Here is a 24,939-nt window from a genome sequence, read left to right as displayed (position 1 = left end):
GAGTAGGGGTCTCATCGTGGAGGTGGAGACAGAGGTAGAAATGGAACTTTTAGAACAGTGTCCCTGCCAAATGAATTGGAGTACAATATGTGAAGCTGGTCTGTAGTCAAACACCGTATGTGTGTCGGTCTGTGTTGGGGAGACACCTGTGAACAAGGTGAGGCCAAGCCAGGAGGGAAAATGATGCTGACGAGTATTTGTTACAATTGTCATGAGAACAAATTACTAGGAGCCTAGTCAGGAGGTTTAGGGAAGAGGTCACTGGAAAGTGACATTTTAGCTAGAACTTAGAGGAGGCAGATTTCACCAAGTCAAGGTAAGATAGAGCCAAAAGAGAGAGATAGAGAGAGCAAGCCAGTGCCTGGAAAAACAAAATGAACTGCATGTAAGAAAAGCCCAAGTTAACATCGTGCTCGAGGAGGAGAGACTGGATGCTTTCCCTCTAAGATCAGGAATAAGACAAGGACATGGGTTCTTGCCATTTCCGCTCAGCACTGGATTGTAAGTTTTAGCCCAGGGAAATTAGGCAAGACAATAAAAGGCATCCAGACTGGAGAGGAAGAGGTAAAATTATCTCTGTTCCCCTGTGATGTAATCTTTATATGTAGCAAATCTAATTCATTAAACTGTTAGAACTAGTAAGTTCAGCAATGTTGCAGGCTATGAGTTTTGTATATTGCTCTTGTATTTCTATACAGTAACAATGAGCAAACTGAACAGGAAATTTTAAACAATTCTGGTCCCAAAAGTGTTTAGGAATAAAAAAAAAATTCTAAGTATGGTACTTTTCCATTAAAATCTATAAAGCAGGGGCACCTGGGTGGCTCAGTGGGTTAAGCCTCTGCCTTCAGCTCAGGTCATGATCTCAGGGTCCTGGGATTGAGCCCTGCATCAGGCTCTTTGCTCAGTGGAGAGCCTGCTTCCTCCTCTCTCTGCCTGCCTCTCTGCCTACTTGTGATCTCGCTCTCTCTGTCAAATAAATAAATAAAATCTTTAAACATTTTTTGGGAAAAAAAAAATCAAGGCCTAAATAAAAAGAAAAGAAGAAGACCGAATTCCATGTTTATGAATCAGAAGACTTAGTATTAACATGGCAAGTCTCCCTAAATTGACCTATAGATTCAGCACAATCCTATTAGCTGGCTTTTTGGCAAAAACTGAGAAACTGATCCTAAAATTTAAGGAACCCAGAATAGCCAAAACAATACTGAAAAAGAACAAATTTGGACAAATTACACTTCCTAATTTCAAAACTTAGAGTAATGAAGGCCTTGTGGTCCTAGCATAAGAATGGATCTACAGATCAATGGCATAGAATTGAGAATCCATAAATAAACACATTTGCCATCTGTTGGTTTTGACAAAGTTGCCAAAACAGTTCAGTGAGGAGAGTAGTTTTTTGTTTGTTTGTTTGTTTTTGTTTTTAACACCTGGTTCTGGAACAGCTGGATAAGCTAAAGAATGATGATGGATCCCTCTCTCATACGATATACAAAAATTAGTCAAAGATGTTAATGTAATTTAGCTAAAATTTTAGAAAAAATATAGGGATGAATTTTTGTGATTCTATATTCGGCAATGGCCTCTTTAGAGAGGATACTAAAAGAATAAGCAATGAAGGAAAACATTGGGTGTCACCAAAATTAAAAACTTGTGCTTTGGAGGGTATTATCAACAAAGTGAACATACAACCCACAGAATGGGATAAAAATATTTGAAAATCCTTTTTTTTTTTTTTTTTTTTTGGTAAAGATTTTATTTGAGAGAGAGTGAGTGCAAGCAGGGGGGGAAAGTGCAGAGGGAGAGTGAGAAGGAGGCTCCCCACTGAGCAGGGAGCCTGACGCAGGACCTGATCCCAGGACCCCAGGATCATCACCTGAGCCAAAGGCAGACACTTAACCAACTGAGCGACCCAGGCGCCCCTGAAAATCCTTTATTTAATAAGAGACTTGTATCTAGAATATATGAAGAAGTCTTACAACACAATAAAAAAGAATTTGGATAAAACATTTGTCAGCAGATACACAAACACCCAAAGCACGTGAAAAGATGCTTGGTATCATTAGTCATCAGGAAAATGCAAACACTATCAAAACCAAAATGACGCTACTTTACATGAATGTGGAGAGCTATGATAAAAAACAGATAGTAACAAGTATTGGAGAAGATGTGGAAAAAATGAAACCCTCATACACTATTGGCGGGACTACAAAATGGTATGCCTCCTGTGGAAAACAGTCCGGCAGTTTCTCAAAGTTAAACACAGAGTTACCCCTTGAGCAATTCTACTCTAGCTGTATAACCAAGAGAAATGAAAGTTTCTGTCCCCACAAAAAGTTGTCCACAAATGTTCATGGCAGCATTATTCAGAATGGCCAAAAGGTAGAAAAACCCAAATGTCCATCAATTGATAAATGGATTTTTTAAAAGATTTTATTTATTTGACACAGAGAGAGCACAAGCAGGGGGTGAGGCAGAGGGAGAGGGAGAAGCAGACTCCCTGCAGAGCAGGGGAAGCCGGATACGGGACTCAATCCCATGACTTTGGGATCATGACCCGAGCTGAAGACAGTAGCTTAACCCACTGAGCCACCCAGGTGCCCCAGTGAATGGATTTTTATTTATTTATTTATTTATTTAAAGATTTTATTTATTTATTTGGCAGAGAGAGATCACAAGTAGGCAGAGAGGCAGGCAGAGAGAGAGAGGAGGAAGCAGGCTCCCTGCTGAGCAGAGAGCCTGATGCGGGACTTGAACCCAGGACCCTGAGATCATAACCTGAGCCGAAGGCAGAGGCTTAACCCACTGAGCCACCCAGGCGCCCATGAATGGATTTTTAAAATGTCCTATAACCGTATAGCGGAATATTATCAACACATAAAAAGGCTTGAAATACTGATAGGAATGAATTTTGAAAATTTCCTGAGTGAAGGTAACTAGTCACTAAGGATAACATACTGCTTGATTCTATTTAAGGAAATATCCAAAAGAGGCAAATGCACAAAGACAGTGGTTAGTGGTTGCCTCGAGCTAGGGAATAATAGGATAAGGAGTGGATAGTCAAAAGGTACAAGTTTCTTTTGTGGGGATTAAAATGTTTTAAAATTGATGGGGGTGATGTTGTTTCACTGTAAGTATACTAAAAAACATCGAATTTTGTACTTTAGATGTGTGAATTATATGGTTTGTGAGTTCTTTCCTAACTGGGAAAAAAAAAAATAGTTGTAGGGGGGGACAAAAAAACACCTAAAGCAGTATTTCTCAAACTTCAGATAGAATCAACCATACCTGTGAAGTGCGATAGATATGATGGTCAAAATGTTCTAGGCTTATGAAGCATTAAGGACGTGAGGAACCCGAAACACATATTGCTAAGTGAAAGACGCCAATCTGAAAAAGCTACCTCGGTGCTTTTCCAACTACAGGTGACCCTTGAACAACATGTCTGAACTGGGCACGGTTCATGGATTTTTTTTTCAATACAGTACTGAAAATGTATTTTCTTATGATTTTCTTAACATTTCTTTAGCTTACTTGATTATAAGACTATATGCATGTAATGCACAAAATATGTATTATTGGGAAGGCTTTTGGTCAACAATGGACTATTGGTTTTGGGGGAGTCAAGAGTTAGATTTTCAGCTACGCACGGGGTCAGCACGCTTAATCTCCACATTGTTCAAGGGTCAACTGTATGGAACATTCTCAGAAAAGTGAAACTACAGAGAATAAAAAGATCCGTGGTTGCCAGGAGTTCAGGGGGAGGGAGGTAGGGTGAATGGGGGAGAGAACGGGATTTTTAGGACAGTGAAGCTATTCTGTATACTGCTGGAATGGTGGACACATGTCTTTATACATCTGCCCGACCCTATACAACTGCGTAACACAAAGAGTGAGCCCTAACATAAACTAGAGACTTTATGTAAAAATATATCCTTATTGGTTTATCAGTTATAAAGGTACCACACTAATACAAGAAGCTAATGAACTACAAATTGTAGGAAGGGGAGGGTATGGAAACTTTACTTTCTGCTCAGTTTTTCTGTAAACCTCAAACAGGTCTTTAAAAATAAAGATTAAAAAAAAAAAATGTTCAGGCGAGCTAGAAGATGAGCCTGCAAAGTCCAAGAACCCTAGCAGGGAGGAAATTATCAGATGAAGGGGATTTATTAATTTATTTATGTATTTATATTTAATTTTTTGAGAGCGAGAGTATGAACAGAGGGAGAGAGGGAGAAGTGGACTCTCAGCTGAGTAGGGAGCCCAATGGTGGGACTCAATCCCAGGACCCTGAGATCATGACCTGAGTGGGACTCGATCCCAGGATCCTGAAATCATGACCTGACCTGAAGGCAGACGCTTAATTGACTGAGCCATCTAGGTGCTCACAAGGAACGTTTTCATTCTGAAAGCCAGTAGCTAGTGCTTTCTCCTAGAATGTGGGGGCATAGGAGGAGAAAAGAGAGGGTCTCCCACATGTGGCTCCATACTGATACAGTTGAGGCCCAGATTGGTGCCTCCGAGAGGTGATTCTAGGACTCAGCATGGGAGAGGAGAGCTCCGGAAGCCTCCTCCTGCTCAGGGTGTGATGGTCACTTCAATGTGGTACCGAGATTAAAGCTAGAGGCCTGGACTCTTCAAGGACACAGGGATGACTTGAAATGTGAATCTGAGCTTGTTGGTGCGGGGTGGGTGGTGGTTTGGTTTTAGGAAACTTGCTTGGGGGTGCAGGCATTGGGCGCCCAAGGATTATAAGGTATTGAATTAATAGCATGAAAATGTCAGTTGGTTTTAAAGAAAAGTACCTTGGAAGAAGGGAAAAGATTATTGCCTCTTTCTCAAGAAAAGATTTGAACAAAAACAACCGAGGAAAACCTTCTGCCCTTTGCTGAGTGTGAGGTGTCTGATGTATAAAAACAAAGATTAGTGAAGAAGCCTCCTCGGGCCAAGGAATCCCACTCTGATTCTAGAATCATGTAGGGAAAAGATAAATCTCTGGGTGTATTTTTCCTGGAGACCGACCAGATAGGAGTAACAGAAAGCATGCCAGCAAACTGGCAGGTACGAAGCTGCAAATTTGTCTTTAGAACTTTATGTGATTTTCCTTTCCATGCAAGTCAGATCCTAACACTAGCAAAGGATAGCTTTCTTGGTGCCCACCCCTGTTCTGAGTACTTTCATGACCTAACTCTTTTAGTCCCACACAGCCCCTCACCGAGTAGGGGGATCATCATGCCCCATTTTATAGAGACTGAGGTATAGACATGAAGTAACTTGCCTAGTCATAGCTATAAAGTGGCCAGCTGGAACCCAGTCCCGAGCACCAGCTCCAGAGCCCACCCCATCCCCTTGCCTGGCACTGCTTTCCCACATGGACTCTGCTGGCCCAGGACAGCCTCAAAACTTGGGCCGAATTTCAAGAGGGAATGTGTGTTTTATTTAACCCTGTGTGTTTTGTACCCTGTCGCATCCACCCCTATAGAAAATTGCAGTACGGTTTATGCTCCCTGAACAGGAGAAAAACGGGTGTGTGTGTGGGAGCGGGGAGGGGACAAATGACAAAATGAAACCTCCCCCCTTCCCCCTACGCCTCTCTCCCCCACTCTCTGTGCAGAGCAGTGTCATCTTGAGGGTTTCCCTATTTCCAGGGGGAGTGACGGTCAGGCTGGGACTTCTGGGAAACAGCATGGCCTCCCCACTGATGGGGGCACTCGTGGTTTCCCAGGGCTGGGGAGGCCGCGCTGTTGGGTCTGTGTCTGCCCCTTGAGCCATCAGAGCCTGGGGCCCGGCTAACTCCCCAGCCACGGCCCCACCCCTTGCCAAGTGTTTGCACTTCAGCTGTGGGTCGGCGGTCTCTCCTGGGCTTCTAGAATGGGACCCCCTTGCACCCACTTCAGGGCTCCTTCTGGTGAGTTGAGACTGGGCCGAGGGCCACGTGGGGAAGTGGAACGGATTGTTCCTTGAAGGAAAACCATTCTTTTTCCTCTTGATTAAATGAGTAAATTAGTTCCAGATCTCCTGGCAGGGAGTCAAGCTGTTGGAGAGGGTAAGGGCAAAATCGAACTCCTCATGAGGAGGTTGCCATTGTCCTTGCTGTAAGAGGAGAAAGCCAATACGCTGTGGAGAAGGCACAGCCACGTGGCTTTAGTATATTTTTAAAGATTTTATTTATTTATTTGATAGAGATCACAAGTAGGCAGAGCAGCAGGCAGAGGGAGAGAGAGAGCAGGGAGCCTGATGCAGGGCTCGATCCCAGGATCCGGGAACCATGACCTGAGCCGAAGACAGCCACTTAACCCACTGAGCCACCCAGGTGCCCCAGAAATGTATTTCCAAAACAAGGGTTTTGGAAGCCAGATTCCGTGAACAGAGCCTGTGCCCAGAAGGGTTTAATGCTCAGCTGCTGTACTCTTGAGACTCTCAATTTTGGATAAAGGGACTCCCCAATCTTTGTCCTGCACGGGGCTCTGTGAATTATGTGGCCCGTCCTGTCAGTGACGTATATTTTATTTTATTATTTTATTTATTTATTTATTTTTTAAGATTATTTATTTATTTATTTGACAGAGAGAGATCACAAGTAGGCAGAGAGGCAGGCAGAGAGAGTGAGAGGGAAGCAGGCTCGCTGCCGAGCAGAGAGCCTGATGCGGGACTCGATCCCAGGACCCCGAGATCATGACCTGAGCCGAAGGCAGCGGCTTAAACCACTGAGCCACCCAGGCGCCCAGTGACGTATATTTTAAATCAGTGTCCTGTAATTACGGACCCCTTTTGGCCTCAGTTTGAGGTGGGCCAGGGTATCCCATCCAGGTTGGAAAGTCCACCTCTGCACTGCAGGTTTTGCATGCCCGGCCGGGTGGTCCGCTCCCGACATCTCTGAACGCTTACTCATCTTTGCCCGAATGTGCCGTCGTGCAAATCGGATGCTGGAAAGTACTGAATAAGGAGGTCAGGCATTAGTGTGTACAAACAAAAACATGTCAGAGCTCCCTTCCTACTTTGGCTGGGTAGGCCAGGCATTTTATACAGAATCTTCTCCTAAAATGGAGAAATCAGTATTGTCTTGCATCAGGCCTTCAGTGAGGACACGACCTTACTGTTCTTAGCTCTAACCGTGCTGGGGATTGTCTCAGGGACTTGGTCTGTACTGCCCTGTAACCCCAGCCTTGTGCTTCCATCCTGTCCACAAGGAGACGCAGAGGGAAGAACAGGGAACACACAAGGGTGTCTGTTTGCTGTGCGGAACTAGGCTCACGGTGACCTACTGAAGTTCGTCAACGTTTAAAAAGGGCCAGAGCCATTTGTTGGTCTTTTTTTCTTGGCAAAGATTCTGTAACCTTCTCCAGCCAGCATCACTGAGGCAATCCAAGGATAAGCCGGTGGCCCTCCTTTATTTCTTTTTAGGCCACAATATGGGAATAAGAATATTCCCCTGCAAGAACACACGGTGGGGTTTTTTCCTAAGGCAACGGGAGGAGTTTACCAGAATGCAAGGAGGTCCCTTTGGAGACTCAGCCAGGGCATCCCAGTTCACAGCAGACTAATACAGAATATTGGAAGAGTCCATGTGGGCAGTGGGGCAAGTGGTGCTGGACCTCCTGAAAGATGGGGGGGTCGGGGGGACCCAGTCTGGGGCATGTGATAGCAGCAAGCACTTGGGTCTAGACTAGGAGTTACTTGGAAAAGGCCCAACTACCTGAGGTAAGAGGGGTGAGGAGATGTGGGTGAGCTAGAGAAAAATGAGAGGGAATCCATGAGAAGGTGGTACTAGGAAGTTAAAGTAGTTGGTGATGTCACTATGTCTACTGATGCCAAAATGCTGGTCTCTGGTGCTGTGAGAGCAGCTGAGGGCGAGGCAGGACTTGGGGTGTGCTGAGCTGGCTGTCAAGATAGGGACTGGGGCACAGGCAGAAATCCAAGGCAGAAGCTCAAGTTATCACGGACGAAGCCCCATTGGTAGCCAGGATGGCTTGACATGAAGCCTGGGAGGTTTGGGTAAAGCTCCTGAAATCTTTTAGATCTAAGATCAGAATTAATTCTAGGGACTGAGACAAAGCTGAAACCAAGTGAGGACGAGCAGGGGTCCCACTGAGGAGGAAGAAGGAATGTCATCCCTAGGGACTGGGTAGGCCTATCCACGGTGGTGGGGGGGGGGATGGGAAGAGGGAGGATTGTCTTTTACATATATTATGTCAGGTTTTCTTTATTTTCTTCAGTTGTAGCAGATTTAAATATTATCTTTATTTCTATTTTACACCTGAGGAATCAGAGGAGTGAGTGGAAGTACCCAGAGTTAACGGATTCATTGTGTCTGGGGTTCTTTCCCACATCATCTCTGTGCCCTTGGCTTAGCTAACTTTATGAAGTTCCTTTGGTGGTGGCTTAGCAAAGGTTAGCAAAGTGGTGGCAAGCGCAGAGAGCCTGGCTTTTTATCCCTGCTCCAGCTGCTTCTGACTGTGTGACCTTTGCCAGGTTACGTGGCCTCTCTGTGCTGTAGTAAAAATGAAGATATTAATATCTGCCTCACAGTGTAGTCAAGAGGATTTAAGGGGATGGTATATGTAAAGGTTTTAGAACAGTGCCTGGCAAATAAGTTTACAATGAGCATTACTACTGTGTTCTGTCCAGAAACAAAACTCTCTAGGGAAGGTTTCAGATATCGAGCGTATCTCTACCTGGGGGATGGATGGGTCTGTGGCCAGGTTAATCCTAATAAGTAATACCGCAAAAATCATTCCTCTTTAGTCTTCCCGATCTTAAAAAAGCAAGATTTTCCTAGTTATTAAATTTTGACTTAGGAATTAGTGAATTTTAGTGAGAGACTGCCCAGTGTAGAGGCAGAAATTTGGGGTATGAGCTCTTGCTGTACCACTTCTTAGCTTTCTGAGCTGGGGCAATTTTTCCGATGTCTCGCACTTCTCTGCAAAAATTACCGATCATGGGGATGATTGCCCCTTCCAAAGTCATCCTGAGAATCACATTGCTTTACAATAAAATTATGCCGTGTATTGGGATGTTTTTATTCCCCGCACACAAGCCTACCATAAGCATGAAAAGGTTAATTGTAGGGTAGGCCATTCTTGAATTTAATACTGCAACTTAAATAATCCAGCCCAGCTTGGGGTATTAATAATTTAGCAAGGTCTCCAGGTGGCTCCCCCCGAAGAGAGGAGTATGCGGTTTGTCCCGTGGAGTCCTTGATCTCCCATCTATGCCTTTCTCTTTATAACAACCACATTGTGCTTGTGTGATCTATTTCCTCTCTACCCACGCAGGGGACTCAGACCCCGTCCGCGTGAATCCTTGCTACGACGGGAAACACACATGTGACATGAGAGCTCAGTGCCATCCAGGGGCAGGGGTAGACTACACCTGCGAGTGTGCCTCTGGGTACCAGGGAGATGGACGCAGCTGTGTGGGTAAGTTGTATGGGCTCTGTCCGTTCGTGGGCTCCTCCAGCTCTGTGTTACCAAAGCCTGGCGTTTCTGTTTAAGGGTCTCCGCTGATGCACCAGACACATTTAGCAGCTGCTAACCTAAATCTCTTATTTCAACACTAAAGCATATTCTAGTTAGAGTTGAGAGGATAGTTGGGAGGTGAGACTTTGGGGCTGGGACTGGGAAAAGGAGACACATATTGCAATTCCTGCATATTTTGAGCTCTCAAGTTTGGTCATTTTAACCCAGCAGCAAGTGTTTCTTATATTTACTAAAACATGTTTTCTGGTTATCCTTAGGTTTCAGACTTTATGTTCCTTTCATCCATGCAAGGCCTTTTCCCCACAAGCCACAGAAATTCCTTTACATTTCTGAAAGAAGAATTGTTAGTGTGTTTTTCTTTTAAATGTTGAGTCGGTTTTATTTTTTACTGTTCAGAGACTTCTCAGAATATTCAATTATTTTCCCTGTTACTTAACTTGAATGACTTCAAATAAAGATTATAACCTACAACATGCATTCAGGTCTGATGCTTAGAAATACATTTTGACTACCCTCCCCCCCAACACACACTAATTTATTTGTTCTGTTGACGCTTCATGGCAGTGAGAAAACATTAGGTTTTCAGACCTGCCACTTGGGGAACCTTTGATTTAAGCAGTCTTTTTCTGTCCTTATTTCTTCTTAGATGTAAATGAGTGTGCAACTGGCTTCCATCACTGTGGCCCCAACTCCGTTTGTATCAACTTGCTGGGAAGCTACAGGTGTGAGTGCCGGAGTGGTTATGAGTTCGCAGATGACGGGCACACTTGCACCTGTGAGTGCTAGGACACTATCTCTTTGGCCAACATGGCACTGAACCTTGCTCTTTGATTCTTTAGTGTTTCCACTCCAACCTATAGGAGTTCTGTCATATGGGTTTAGAACACAGTTTACTTTGAAATAATCCAAAGCTATGGACTAGTTCAGCCCTGTGTTGTTGTTTCCCCCTAAATAGATACTTTTGGTGTTGAATTACTAGAAGGTGTTCACCCAGTTGGGATTCCCATCTGTCTTGGTATTTGGCCCAATCATGTAACAAGACTCTGAACCTCTAATGCCACCAATTCTAGATAGAGGTAAAATAGTTCTCAAATTTAAATGGAATAGATTATAATTCAAAGATGCTTGTTCCATGTGCCCAGCTATAGATCTCCCTCTGTAATAAATCGAATCTTTCTAGGGTAAAGAAAAAGAAATCTTTGGACCTAAAAGTAGATCCAAAAGAACTAGGATTCCAAATTCATCCCATTGGTAGAGCCAGAGGATGATAGAGAAAATACACTTTTTAACCCAGTGGGATGGAAGAGTAGCCATGATCATAGAAACTGTGTGTATGTAGCTCTGATGAGTTATAAACTTTAATCAAGGGCTATTTTAATGACTGATCTCATACCTAGTGTTTTAACCACAAACCCAGAGCAATGCTTCTCAAACTTATAGAAGCCTACAAGCTATCCAGGGGTCTTGTTCAAAGTCAGATTCTGATTTACTGGCTCTGGGATGTAAGCCCTCAGATGTCCTGATGCTATTGGTGTGGGAATCACACTGTGAGGGTCAAGTCTCACTCATTCGCATGGCTGAACTCTTGGATGTTCTTGCCTTCTTCTCTTTTCAGTGATCAGCCCCCCTCCCAACCCCTGTGAGGATGGCAGTCATTCCTGTGCCCCCTCTGGCCAGGCCCAGTGCATTTCCCATGGAGGCAGCACGTTCAGCTGTGCCTGCCTTCCCGGTTACATGGGCAACGGGCACCAGTGTACTGGTGAGTACCTGTGGGTTGTCAGCCTCAGTGACTCTCAACAGTCACCTTGGATGCAATATCCCCACATCGCCAAAACCCTTCTCAAAAAGGTCCCTTCCTGGGCGCCTGTGTGGCTCAGTGGTTTAAGCTGCTGCCTTCGGCTCAGGTCATGATCTCAGGGTCCTGGGATCGAGTCCCACGTCGGGCTCTCTGCACTGAAGGAAGCCTGCTTCCCTCTCACTCTCTCTGCCTGCCTCTCTGCCTACTTGTGATCTCTCTCTGTCAAAATTAATAAATAAAATCTTTAAAAAAAAAAAAAGGTCCCTTCCTCAACTCACACAGCCTTGATATTGTCTGAAGGGCAAGAGAAAAGCTGTCCTTTGAGTCAAAAAGCAGAGCCAAGGGTGATTTCCCTTGGACTAGATTGTTGAGCATATATGGCTGTCCTTGGTGGAGACATTCTTGGAGTGCTAGGAAGCAACTGCCAGCTTGTAACCTCCTGTTCCTGGGAGCTAGTGTAGGCTGCAGGAACTTTGGGAAAACCCACTCACCTGTCCGGAAGTCTCCATCGTTCAGTGTCTTTGGTAATGGCTTAATCTAGCGCTTCAGTCAGGCCTGACTTTTAGTTGCTGTTCCACTGGCTGAAGTGGTATTTTAAGCAGTCTCTAAACATACATGCAATGCTTTCCCTCTAATTTTTTCCCACCCTCTTCTCTCCCTGGTGGGAGGGGGGAGGAGGAAAGAGTGAAAGAACTCTACCATTATAAAAGAGTAGAAATGCACATCTAAGCACTTACAACTTTTTCCCCAGAAATCTAAAGACGTTTTAGATGGTTAAGGCTTGATATAAATCACTAACCTGAAATGCAGGACTAACTTAAAATTTAACTTGGTTAACTAATAATAATGATGCATGAGGTTGTTACTAAACTAGGTATAATTTCTTATAAACTAGGTATAATTTTCTGGGTATAAATGTCCGTGAAACCGGGATTAGTAGTACTTTAATATAGAGATTATTCAGCAAAGCTACATAATCCGTTAAAGGTTTTCAGAATGTATCCAGTGACGTGATGGAATTGAAACTCGATTTCATGCTGTCAGTAATACCCCAAAATCAGGGTAAAATGAGACACTGGGAGTGAGAGAATGGTGGGGAAAGGGTCTGGGGATAAACCTGGAGCACAGGCTTTCCCCCTTTCTTCAAATCGCTGCTTGCATTGGCCGGGCCACTTGTACACCTGGGCACCCTGAGCTCATTTGCTGGAACAGCTGAGTAACTCCCAGGAGCTTTACAGCAGCTTAAATACCATCTCTCCCCCACCCCCGTCCTTACCAGATGTTTGCTTCTCATCCTCCTCCCATCCTCTTCCCTTCAGTTTCAGTGGAGGGGCTGCCTGAACCAGCAGACGGAAGCCATATGTTACAGACAGAACAAATGTGTCGGGTAGCACAGCCATCCTCTCCCTCCCAGATGTGAGGGGCCATTCGGTATTATCAGAATTGGCTCTTTAATGTTCCCACTTCTGTTGTACAGAAGCTCTCCTGTAGGGTTTCCCTAAAAAACACAATTTATACTGAAATGACCCAAAGCCGTGGCTCAGTTCAGCCCCATTTGGTTTTCTCCCCCTCCCCCCCACCAAAAACACCCCCTGCTTTAGAGCTCAAGGGTTTCTCCAGTTAGACTAAGGGAGATTTGGAATTCACAGACGCTTCTCTCACTTGACCAGCCCAAGAGCTCCATCTGCCCTAGGACTCTACAGAGGGCAGCCTCCACAGGTGTGCGGGGTCAGGGTATAAGGGGGCCCTGACTCCTCCTTGTTCTGTTATTTCTCACAGTGGGAATAATATCTTTTCTACTCTTGTAGAATTTTGTCATTGTTTTGGTTTGGGGTTTTTTTTTTTTTTGATAGATGTATTTATTTAAGATAGAGGGAGAGCATGAGCAGTAGGGAGGGGCAGAGGGAGAAGGAGAAGCAGGGAGTCCAACACACAGCTCGACCCCAGGACCAGAGATCATGACCTGAGCCAAAGGCAGGTGCTTAACCGACTGAGGCACCCATGCACCCCTATCATTCAGTTTCATTTAACACACTGCTGGTTCTAAGAAATGAGACTGCATGGAGAATCAAAGTCTTGTCAGAATTTCATATTTAAACATCTGGTTGCTCGGGACAACAGAGATGGTGGTTTTAAGGTATTTAACTCCTTAGGTCTTTGGTTTAAAGCTAACAAGTCAAAATTCATTGCAGCCTAGATGTGACGAGTGTTAATAATCAGAATGTTCATTGAGTTAGATGCTTCTTGCCCTAATCCGTTCTAGAATCATTCCCTTTTCCTTCTTCTAACCTCTATTTGTCCTGTAAGACTTTGATTACCTTGGGGGTCATATTAGGACCCTGAAATTGGCCATTTTTCTGTGTTGAGAACTCTGGAATAATGCCATTCATTGTTACTACTGTCCTCTTGCTGATTTCTACCATTTTTAATTGTCCCTATTCAATCTCTGCTTCTCTACTTTTGAGATTTTCTCTGAAACCCACAAACTTGAAAACATGCCAAACCCATCCATTACTTCCCTAGTGTATCAGTTATCTACTGCTGCATAACAAATTACCCCCAAATATAGCAGCTGTAAGCAAAACACATGCCTTGTCTGTAGGTCAAGGACCTGGGAATGGCTTAGTTTGGTCCTCTGCTTTAAAAGGTCCTACAAGGCTGCATCAAAGGGTGCAGTAGACATGGGGTCTCATGTAAAGGCCTAACTGGGGAAAGATTCTCATGTGGTTACTGGCAGGATTCAGTTCCTTGAGGACAGAGAGCCTTGGGTTCTTGCTAGCTATTGCCTGGAGATAACCTTCAGCTTCTTGACACACAGACCTTGAACAAAGTAGCTTACTTCCTCAAAGCCAGTGGCAGAAAGTCTGCTAGCAAAATGGAAGTTAAAAATCACAAAAATGAGGGGCACCTGGGTGGCTCAGTGGGTTAAAGCCTCTGCCTTCGGCTCGGGTCATGATCCCAGGGTCCTGGGATCGAGCCCCATGTCAGGCTCTCTGCTCAGCAGGAGGCCTGCTTCCTCCTCTCTCTCTGCCTGCCTCTCTGCCTGCTTGTGATCTCTGTCTGTCAAATAAACAAATCTTTAAAAAAAAATCACAAAAATGATATCCCCTCAATATTGCTTTGGTGTATTGGTCAGATGCAAGTTACCCAAGGGAAGGAGATTACACAAGATCGCAAATACTAGGAAGGAGGGATCTTTGGGGTTTCTTAGAGGCTGCCTTCCAGAATCAGTTGCCATTCCAGCTTTTCAGACTGGAGTAGTAGAATATGAATAGTCATTTTCCTGAAGACTATGCCATGCCTATATTGGTCTGGGTTAATCACAAAGGTGACTTTCAGGTTTGTGTGTGTGTGCACACACACATTTTTCAAGGTATACCACAGTGTACATGTGTCTCTGTGACCACAGAGAGAGAAAACAGCAAAATAGAGAAAAATAGACAAAAAGGCTCTATTTTGTGGAAAGTGTGCATTCTTGAAGCATACATATTTTTCTCTACTCCATTAAAGTAGTAGTAAAAGGGTGTGTGGGTTTTTCTCTAGCCAGTTGGTCAAAAATGGAGTTCCCTGGAGAGGCCGAACTTGGCTTTGGGCTCTCAGTCTAGTCTGAGTCACTAGTAGGAATTACTTTAATCCAAGTAGAATTAAATCTTTTCCAGCTTCCTTCAATCAATCCCAGTTTCAACAGTTTCAGGACTGATTTCAACCTTGTGTTGGCGTGAGCCGATATTTCTCAGGCCTGTTAGATCTTGGTGACTTTGCTAGGTGCAAAAACAAGATTGTCTTGAGTCAGGGTCTCTTTCCAGGGAGGAGCAAGTGTGAGTTGAACAGGCGGGACGTCCCTCCGAGCCCTGAGTGCTCAGGAGGGACATGAGAAGACGTTCTTAGAGTATTCTCTCTCAGGTCTTCTGTTCTAAGAATGGAGAAGTTAGGTGAGGTATGGTGATGTTGATGTAGACACAGGAGGAGAAGAGACGAGGCATGGGAAGGAAGGAGTTTTCTCCATTCATGGGCTCCAGAGAGAGGGTCACCACATACCACACAGGGGCACTACCAGCGGGTGCTTGATTGAATAGATGGGGAGTGACAGCTTGTGGCCTGAAGCCTTTCCTGGGGTCTGGAAATTTCACTGGATGGTTTGGAAGCAAAAGGGGTAGGGTAGGGAGTGATGGGTTAGTGAAGAGCTAGAGTCTGGTAATCCAATGACTGGGTTTGTTTCAAAGGGACATCCCTTGGTTTGGGTGTGGGCAGAAGGAGGACAGTGAGAAGAGTGTTGAAACACTGAAGTATGAATTCAAAATTGAAGATTTTAACACATTTTCCATACAGGCTTTTGTTTTGTTTTGTTTTGTTTTTGTTTGTTTGTTTTTACTAGCTTGATAGGTAAGAGAATGGAGAATTATGCTGAGATTCAGCCATGTTTCATTATCTGAATAGCAAAGGAGATCTACTATGACTTCAACCTTGTTGTCTTGACCTCAGTGTCCTAACAGCCCCTGAAGATTCCTGTCATTGGTTGTTAAGACTCCTGTCATAAATGGCAGCCCCCTCCCCCAGTGGTACAACAAGGAGTCTCTCCTTTGCCAAGGGGCTGAAAGTCTTTCTATGCTTTTTGTCCTGACACTTGACATCCTGTGACATAGGGAAGAGCTTCCCTTCTTTACTCAAAAGCTCCAGTCCCCTCCAAACCATCCTCAGTGTTAGGACTCCTAGAGCCATAACCTGCTCTGAGCTCAGGCCCTAGAGTGGCTGACTGGACTATTTTCTGACATGGTGGGAGGTCTTTCAAGGAGGCATCGAGGACTGTTCTGTGCTTTGGGAGCCTTAACCTCCTCCAGCTTTAGGGGTTGGACGCTCCTCATTTGTGATGCTTTCCATCACCTCAAGGACTTTTCTCCCTGTTGGTCATTTATAACCATTACTGTCCCCTGTATTGGGGAGGTTGACTGCTCTTTCGTTCTGACTGGAATTGCTAGGCCTTGGACTTATTGAACATGAGATAACTTGGTAGCTCTGGGATGTCCCCTCTCTCTGAGTTCAGAATAATCTCAAGGAGCTGATCCCTCAGTTCTAGAAATAGGCCCTGTGTCTCAGGAATTCCTGCTTCCTGTCATTGCCTGGGGTTCCTGTTAGCATGAGGAGTACTTTTAGCATATATATTATGAATAGCTTTCACTTCCTGCATTGACTTTCCTGGGGGATGTTCATTTTTACAGCTTTGGTTTCCCAGCCCTTTGTAGGCCCGGGGAGCTAGATGGCTGCCGGCTTCCCCTAGCAAGGTACTGAGGTTGCCCTTTTGAAGAGACAGAGAGCCAAACTCAGGGATGATTAAATGTGACAAGAGAGAACCTGTATTGATTAGCTCAGAGACAGGTTTTTGTTGTGACTGGTTTTGTTTGGTTTCTTTTAGGTTACCTAAGGAGCTAACCAGAAAACCCGGGTTGTTTCTGACTTTGCAGAGGAATGTGTAACTACTTTCCCGCCTTTGTAGGTGGACAGGAAGTGTTCTCCTCTGGACAGAGCCTCTCTGGGTAGCATTGAACTTGGTTGTGTCAAACATTCAGGATTCTTTTGGACTTAAGGGAGCTCATTTATTTTGACCAAGTTTCCCCAAGACTGAGGTCACACAGAATGTGAATTTGCTAATGACAGTGTAAGAGATTCCTCTCCTGTGAACAGAACAGCTGGGTTTCCCGTCCTGCATGTTGGCTCACCAGTACCTGGGAAAGGCATAGAGCCATGGAAAGGGGGCCCAGTGAGAGCATGGTCGCAGCAAGGCTGGGGCTGACCACCCTAGAGCAGATCTCATTGGGTGCACGGGAGACCTGGCGAGGAACCACCTCTGTCCCCAGCCAATTCAGGTCACATTCAGGGGGTCGCTCTCCAGCATCCTCGGTTCTGTGTGTCTCTGCTGCGGGCTGTAGCAAATGGATGCAATTCACTCCTGGGACTCACCACCTTGTAGGTTTCACACTGATCATCCCAACCCACATTTTTTCCTATTCACACATTTTTATATCATTTTTTGGTCGTCTTTATGGAAGCGACTGCTTGCTTTTATTTTCAGCCAAACCTTGATCAGACCTCCACCCTTTATCTTCCTTTTACTCTGGAAGACTTCCTGTCTTTGCATATAGCTTATCTCAATCACTGGCCATTGGTTTTATTTTATGTATTCAAGAATTTTTTTTTTTTAATTTTTAAGTAATCTCTGTACCCAATGTGGGGCTCTAACTCACAGCTCTGAGATCAAGAGTCGTATGCTCCACCCAGTGCCCCTGGCCATTTGTTGTAATAGTTTGACTCTCAGAGGTTTTTTTGGGGTAGGGGGAGTGCCTTGGTATTGTTGGCATATGCTGATTGTGGTAAGGAAAAGGACTATAAGCTGGCATTTGAAGTTCTAGGATGTTACAGTTTTGAGAATTATGAAAATCTGGTATCGTGAAGGGGGGTGTGCTGAATTATTGATACTGATAAGCCTGACAAATTCAGATTTTTTTTTAAAAAGATTTTATTTATTTATTTGTCAGGGAGAGAGAGAGAGAGAGAACACAGGCAGGCAGAGTGGCAAGCAGAAGGAGTAGGCTCCCTGCTGAGCAAGGAGCCCAGGCGGGACTCAGTCTGAGGACCCTGGGATCATGACCTGAGCCAAAGGCAGCCGCTTAACCCACTGAGCCACCCAGGTGTCCCAAATTCAGATTTTTTAATGTGTTGCTTCAAAACTTCTGATAATATTTTTCTTATACACTTTTCTATTTCTTCTAAAGGTAGACAGTAGAGATAATTTCTGATTACTTGGGCATTGTCGCTAGTAGGACTCTGATTACATGAGACTGTGTGGGCTTCTGCCTTAGTTGAAAAAGCACTGGGGCCTCCTCAGGATGTTCTGCATTTGCATGTTGGTGCTATAGGGACAGGGGGCAAAGCCATTGTTAGCGTATTTACTGCTGCAGTACCGAAAGGAAGTGAATGATTTACAGTCTAGAGGCCAGTTCAAAGGTGATAACTTCCTGGAATTCACTGTGGATGAAAGATGCTCTAGAAACACACTGTAGGATATTTTTTTCTGGAAGTGACCACACATTTGATTTCTACCTCATACATTCTTAACTCCTGTGTCCCCCAGCTTTGTACATTAAGCTTGCCTTTAGCTCTTACTCTATTTCTGCTTGTGCCCAGAGGTCTTCTGAGGTTGACCCCTTGTGTACTAAGGCCGTGCAGTAGCCCCGGGTGTGTGCAGTGAAGTCATGCTGTTCCTTCCTCCCTCCCCCTCCCCCTCATCCCTGTTCCTGCCTCCGCAGATGTTGATGAATGCTCGGAAAACAGATGTCACCCCTCGGCTACCTGCTACAATACCCCTGGCTCCTTCTCCTGCCGATGCCACCCTGGCTATCATGGGGATGGATTTCAGTGCACACCCGGTAAGGTTTGGAAAGCCAGATGAGGCACAGAAAACCCTGGCTCCTTCAATGTGATTTTTCTGTAGCCTTTAGTTCACTATTATAGGAGACCAGACCAAGGCTTTTTCTGTCCCATCTAGCTGCCTAGTCTACTGAGTACTCACTTGGTTCTTAGCATTCTGGGAGGCCAGGAATGTGACCCATCCATTGTCCTACCTAGGGTCCCACCCACTGTATCAGCTCCCTTTGTGAGCAGCTTTGCCTAGAGGAAGTACTGAGATCAAGCTTGCTGAACAGGAGCCATGTGTGCTAGTGAGCTGGTCGTAAGCCCCACGACTATTCTAGGAGGTCTTGGCTCGCACGCTGTGCCTAGTGATTGCCATTGACTTGGAGCTTCTCAGACAACATTCTGGACTTCTGGGGCTGAACAAAGTTTTACCATCTTCTCCCAAGTCTCTTGGGAGTCTTTGGACAGCGGCTATGGGTGGCTCTTCATTTTGCCCAGACAGCAGTGGGGAGTCAGCCCAGGACAGGGTGAACTGTGAGACTTAGGGAGAAATTAGGGAGATAGTGGCAGAAACAAAAGAACCAGGAGTTCAGAATCTCAGCACTTTGCTCTTTTTCCCATGAGATGCTACCTTCCAAGTATATGGAGGGGAAAATAAAAAACCCCTCGGCTAGGAGACTTTGACGCTAGCTGGTAGGAGTAGACGGGTTGCAGTGTCTTTTATTCCTCCTTTGTACATCTCCTTCACCCGGACCTCGGAAGACCCCTCCTCTGGGCTGAAACCCTGCGAACAACAGCAGCGCCACGCCCAGGCTCAGCACACCTATCCCGGCAGCCGCATGCACATCCCCCAGTGCGATGAGCAGGGCCACTTCCTGCCACTGCAGTGTCACGGCATGACTGGCTTCTGCTGGTGCGTGGACCCCAACGGCCACGAAGTCCCCGGCACGCGGACTGCTCCAGGTTCCTTGCCACCGCGCTGCGGACCACCAGGTGAGAAGTTAGGGAAGAGAGCCAGTTCTGGCCTCAGCCATGGGCTCGAGAAGCAGACCGGAGGTGACTGGGGGGCAGATGATCACCCCTGTCCAGACCGAGCAGACGCCAGACCCCGGGCCCAATTCCACCCTGTGGAGGCTTCTTCCTCCTGGGAACCCTGGAATGGTCTGTGCACACCTGCATGCACATTTGTGACAGGGACGGACATAGGTACATACGTAATCACTGCTGCACCCTGGGCTGCGGCCTCACACTTGCCCAGGACAGGCCTGGAAGTGGAGACTGAGTGTGTCGGTCAGGCTGAGGCCATTCCCCTCCATCTGTTATGGCACCTTTGGGAGCATTTGGAGCAAGAGGATCTTGCCAGACCAGCCTTTCATCCCAAAGAAAATCTGCCTTCCCGTATTCCTCTCTATCCCTTCACTCCGCTTGCAGAATTGCAGCGGACAGTATGAAGGCCACTTTAGTATTGATGGGAAGAAGAGGTAGAACACCTGTGGGGGGGGTCCAGCTAGTTTGCTCTAAGCTAATTACCCCAGCTGTCTCCAGCCAGGCCTGGCATGTCGACAGGGAACCCCCACCTGCCACGGCCACCGTCAGAAGAAGTACAGGAACCTGTGATGTTAGCCCATGCAGTGACATGCCGATGGTGAGCATGTCTGATACTGTCTGAGCGCTCCCCCTGCCTCCCCTCCACCGTCTGGATTGTTGAGAGTGGGAAGACTTTTTTTTTTTTTTTAAATACAGAATAATTTTATTATGAAGAACATAGGACTGAATTGAAACCTTTTTAGCCAAAATAACTCCTATAGCCCTGAGCCTGCTAGTCACAGGTCCATTTCTACTCCTGAAAAAGATAAATACTAATCTTGACTTTTCATGTACGAGAGTGAGAAGAGCTGGAGAATTACCACCAGTTTTGATCCCTTTGGTAATACCATTATCGCCGGCACATTAGGGCTTCTAAGAGTCATATAGGTAAAAATTGGTAATGCTTGATTCCGATGTATGTCCTTGTTTCCACAGTGACACTCCCAGTTCCTCTCTGTCCCTATTTTTAGGAAAAGATTTTGCAGGTCCAAAAAAACAAAAAACAAAAAACAAACCCCACCCAGAAATACCCTGTTTCACTCCTGCCTACTCTTTAAAAAGTCTCGGTTCTAACTCCATCTGGGATTTAAAGAAATCAGATGGTTGGGACATGCCTTAGGGAACGGTTCAGTTCTGTTACACTTACTAAGACAAGCATGTGTTAAGGACAGTGATTCAGAAGGGAGCCAAGAGATTGAGAAGTTAACGACTAAGGGAGGGACGCGTTCCCTTGTGCACACTCTTTCCTCATGGCCCAGACTTCTCTCTTGGTGCCTTGGCTGCCATTTCAGACTAGTCCCCTCTGTATTAATGGGTTGGCTTGAAGGGAGGGAAAACATTCTGTGTCCAAGATTTCAAAATATTTAAAACTCTGCCAACCAAAAACAGAATAGAAAAGAAAACTGGTGAATTAAGAAGGAGCTTCAAATAGTAAAGAACGAGAGGAAGGCACACATTATCAATGATGTGAGGTGCCCATTTCCCAGAGGCTGGGTGTACTGTGTCTGCATTCCAGTGAGCTTTGCCTCATTGGCTGGTCCCCTGAACAAGAATGTCCCCTTTGAGTTTGCAAAGTGGGCCTGGGGCAGTGTTGGGAACTTCTGCAGGGAATCCCAGTATGAGGTGGATAGCTAGTTTTTGAGGAAGTGATATTTCTCCGTCTGGGGTCTTTAGAGACACCTCTGGGGGAGGAAGCGAGAGACTGTCCTTCTCCATGAGGTCTTAAAAAGAGCTTGGCTTCCCATGGGTCATAAGCTATAGAGACGACCTGAAGAACATCCACGTCCCCCAAATCCAGTGAGTCTTGTAGTTGAATTGGTCGGCTTTGAGCTCTGAGGATTTTACTCACCACCCTCCCGCTTTCCTAGAGGTGCACTTTGGTACTAGAACCAAAGTGTAATGTTTCCAACTTTGTTCTTTGAAGCCATTGGAGGTTTTGACATCCATGAAATCACTATGTTTGAAAGGGACTCTCTTCCTGGCTGCTGGTAGTTTACACTGGGAGGCAGGAAGGAGAGGGTAGGCCACATAAGTATGAAAGCTTTGGTACTTATCCTAACGGGAGACCATGGGGCTTGGACCAGGATCATAGGGGTAGATGTGGAGAGATCAGAGATTTTCTGAATGTATTTTGAAGGGACAGCTGACATTTTCTGACCTATCAGATGTGGAGAATGAGAAAGGCGTCAAGGATGATTGGGTTTGGATAATGGAAAGTGGAGGTGCTGTTGACTGATAGGGAAATGTCTAAGGGAGAGTTGTGTAGGGCAGTGTTGATGGTGGAAACCAGGCACCCTGTGTTTGTTTTTGTTCTGAGATGTATGTTACACATCCAGGTGGTAGTATCAAATAGGTACTTGGCTGTATGGTTCTACAGACCACAGGCTTTCAGTTGCACGAATTAAAGGAGAAGCGCCTTCTATTTGAGTTCCTTTAGATGAGCCTATGCTAGATGGGTGGACGAGTTATATAAACATCCTGCCGCTGAGAATCGCCATGTTTGTGACAGAGTGACAGCCATGTGGAAGCAAGGCTGGGAGAAATCAGCTAGAGAAACTGCTCTGCAAGGGTTCACAGGTTAAGCCTGGTGGTGAGCTGAGGGGGCAGCAGAGAGCGGAGGATGCTGGAGATGGGAGGGGGCAGAGATATATGGCGGGAAGCCGGAACCTACTGGAAAAAAGGTTCAGCTCTGAGCCAAAGGGCTTCCAGGAACTGGAGTGTCTAACAGTCAGCAGGGAGCTGTTGGCCCCCTTGTCTGCTGTGTTCACCAGTGCTAACGGCAGCAAGTCTTACTCCATATAGTTTTCCAAAGAGCAGACACGAGGGCCACATAGGGAGAAACTCAGGGATAGTTTCTAAGACACATGACCAGTCTCAAGATTGCCTTCTTGGGTGTGGGTCCTGGAGCTTGAACCAATTGGGAAAGAGTAAATATTACCTTGAAATATCACATGGGCCACTGAGTCCCTGAGGAGGGTTCCCACCAAGTGCTCTGTTAGCAGAGGCCCTGGGCCCAGGCGGAGTAGTCCCCACGAACCTCTCCCGGCCTAAGCATGCCCTGCAGCCCTGATCTTTCCTCCTCTGGCCCTCTACTGATGTGGCTGGCCTTGATGACAAATCCTCTTGGCCCAGGAACTTTCCTTCTCTGGATTCCTGTGGAGAGCTTCTTAGGACACTTGACTGCTGCAGTCCAGTGTCCAGGGGCTTGGCCGAGGCCTTGTTGGCGGACACTAGGAGGAGGGAGGCCAGGTGTGGGGATCTTCAGCTACATGCTGTATTCCGTCCTTGGCTCACCATCAAAGGCTTTTTGTCCCCATCTGCTCAGAGCCCACGCAGAGGCCCCGGACCGTCTGTGAGCGCTGGAGGGAAAACCTGCTGGAGCACTATGGTGGCACGCCCAGGGATGACCAGTATGTGCCCCAGTGTGATGACCTGGGCCACTTCATGCCCCTGCAGTGCCACGGGAAGAGTGACTTCTGCTGGTGTGTGGACAAAGACGGCAGAGAAGTGCAGGGCACCCGCTCGCAGCCAGGCACCACCCCTGCCTGTAAGCACCCGGGGACTGCCCCAATTCAGCACACCGCTCGGAGGGTTTGCTGGAGGCCAACTGCCAGCTGTGGGTGAGGGTTGGGGAGCCAGGGGGTCACCAGGTCCAGTGAAAGATGTCACTAATACACTGTGTTGATTTACAATCTGGTCTACCCGAGATCCCAATTTGGATTTCGTGTTTGGTTTTGTCATTAGCAGTTTCTGTAGTGAGAACATCTGGAACTCTGTTCAACATGCAATTACTCCTCCTCCCCAGCCCGGGGTGAAAGGAGACACGTGTCATCCTGGGGGCCCAAAGAAAAGCGGACACAGTACTGGCTAGTTTCTTTCCTTAAAAAGGAAAAAAAACCCTCTTGCTTTGTTCTGAGGGAAATGTTTTGTTGTCTTCCTCCCTAGTAACTGGCAGTGTTTTTACATAATCTTTGGGGGGGTGGAGAGCCTAGAAATTAGAATTTCTTTTAAGGAACATCTGGAACACATCTGTCTAGGGTAAAAACCTTTTGATGTTTTTGGAGATTCTGCTATGTGGAAAGTAACTTCTTCCCCCTCCCCACCTATCCTTGTTTCCCATCCTGTCTTTATACCCTCCTGCTCTTTGCCATGGCAGGTATCCCCACGGTTGCTCCGCCCACCGTCCGGCCTGTGCCCCGGCCTGACGTGACCCCTCCATCTGTGGGCACCTTCCTGCTCTATGCCCAGGGCCAGCAGATCGGTCACTTGCCCCTCAACGGTACCAGGCTTCAGAAGGACATGGCCAAGACCCTGCTGTCACTGCATGTAAGTGGATTTGGGCTGTGGGGGGGCGGGACTGCACAGGGCTTTCAAATCATGGCAAGGGCCAGAGGTAGAGGGAGGTCTTGGAGGGTGTCTGGGCTGTAGTCCGACACTGTCATGGGTCTGACACTGCTCTCACAGGATGTGGGGGCACTGTTGCTGGGAGTCACATCTCACTGGCCCAGGCTTTCTCTGGTGGTTTATGGGGTTTCAGATACAGGGAGAGGGAGTTTGAGATTTGTCAGGATACTGAGGCAGTATGACGAGTCAAGACAAAATTGACAGAACCTTGACCCAAGTCCCCAGGTCCTCTCCATGCCAGACCTCTCCAGAGGGTCCAGGAAGACCACCTAAAAGGTGTGGTTTCTGTGGTTAGTTGAGAATCCCAAGTGGAAATAAATTAATGACTGCCTCTGGTTCTGTGGATCAGTCTCTTAACTCCTTCACAGCAGCTCTGGGCAGAGGGCTGGGAAAGGAGCTTTCCCTAGATGCCTGTTGCTTCCTGCGCCAGCAACCTCCCTACTGTCAAAGCACTCCATTTTGGAGGAGCGATTTCTTCTCTAAAATGGAGAAAAGAGAAGGGAGTTCACCAAAAAGGCACTGCCACTTATAAAGGGAAGCCATCTGATTCCATTTCTAAACCTCATGCAGCAGGTACTTGCTCTTCTGGGGTACAGAACAGTATAATGTCCATGTTTGCCTTTACTTCTGGAACAAACTTTTTTTTCCGGATTCCAAAAAAAGTTTAGAAGCAGCCAGTATTCAGAGGAAGATGTGTTTTTCCTGAAGATTTAGGTTTTGTAGTTGTGCTGGCAAACACGGGCATGTTCCTGTGCAAGTTTCTCT

General features: G+C 46.2%; 1 protein-coding gene across 2 annotated transcripts in view; it reads left to right on the top strand.

Moving 5' to 3' along the window:
• The window catches only part of NID2 (nidogen 2), a 61,316-nt gene that overhangs the window by 30,884 nt on the left and 5,493 nt on the right, over positions 1-24,939 (top strand). For both annotated transcript variants that reach the window (XM_046008642.1, XM_046008641.1), the window contains exons 9-15: positions 9,276-9,419; positions 10,126-10,254; positions 11,095-11,238; positions 18,579-18,698; positions 19,447-19,677; positions 23,096-23,317; positions 23,927-24,096. In XM_046008642.1, the coding sequence (XP_045864598.1) occupies positions 9,276-9,419; positions 10,126-10,254; positions 11,095-11,238; positions 18,579-18,698; positions 19,447-19,677; positions 23,096-23,317; positions 23,927-24,096 (1,160 nt within the window). The remainder of the gene's footprint in view (positions 1-9,275; positions 9,420-10,125; positions 10,255-11,094; positions 11,239-18,578; positions 18,699-19,446; positions 19,678-23,095; positions 23,318-23,926; positions 24,097-24,939) is intronic.

This window comes from Meles meles, chromosome 6 (genome assembly GCF_922984935.1).
Source record: "Meles meles chromosome 6, mMelMel3.1 paternal haplotype, whole genome shotgun sequence".
NCBI classification, from domain to species: domain Eukaryota; kingdom Metazoa; phylum Chordata; class Mammalia; order Carnivora; family Mustelidae; genus Meles; species Meles meles.
Note: the sequence above shows the minus strand (reverse complement) of the source record. Positions and strands in the feature narration are given on the sequence as shown.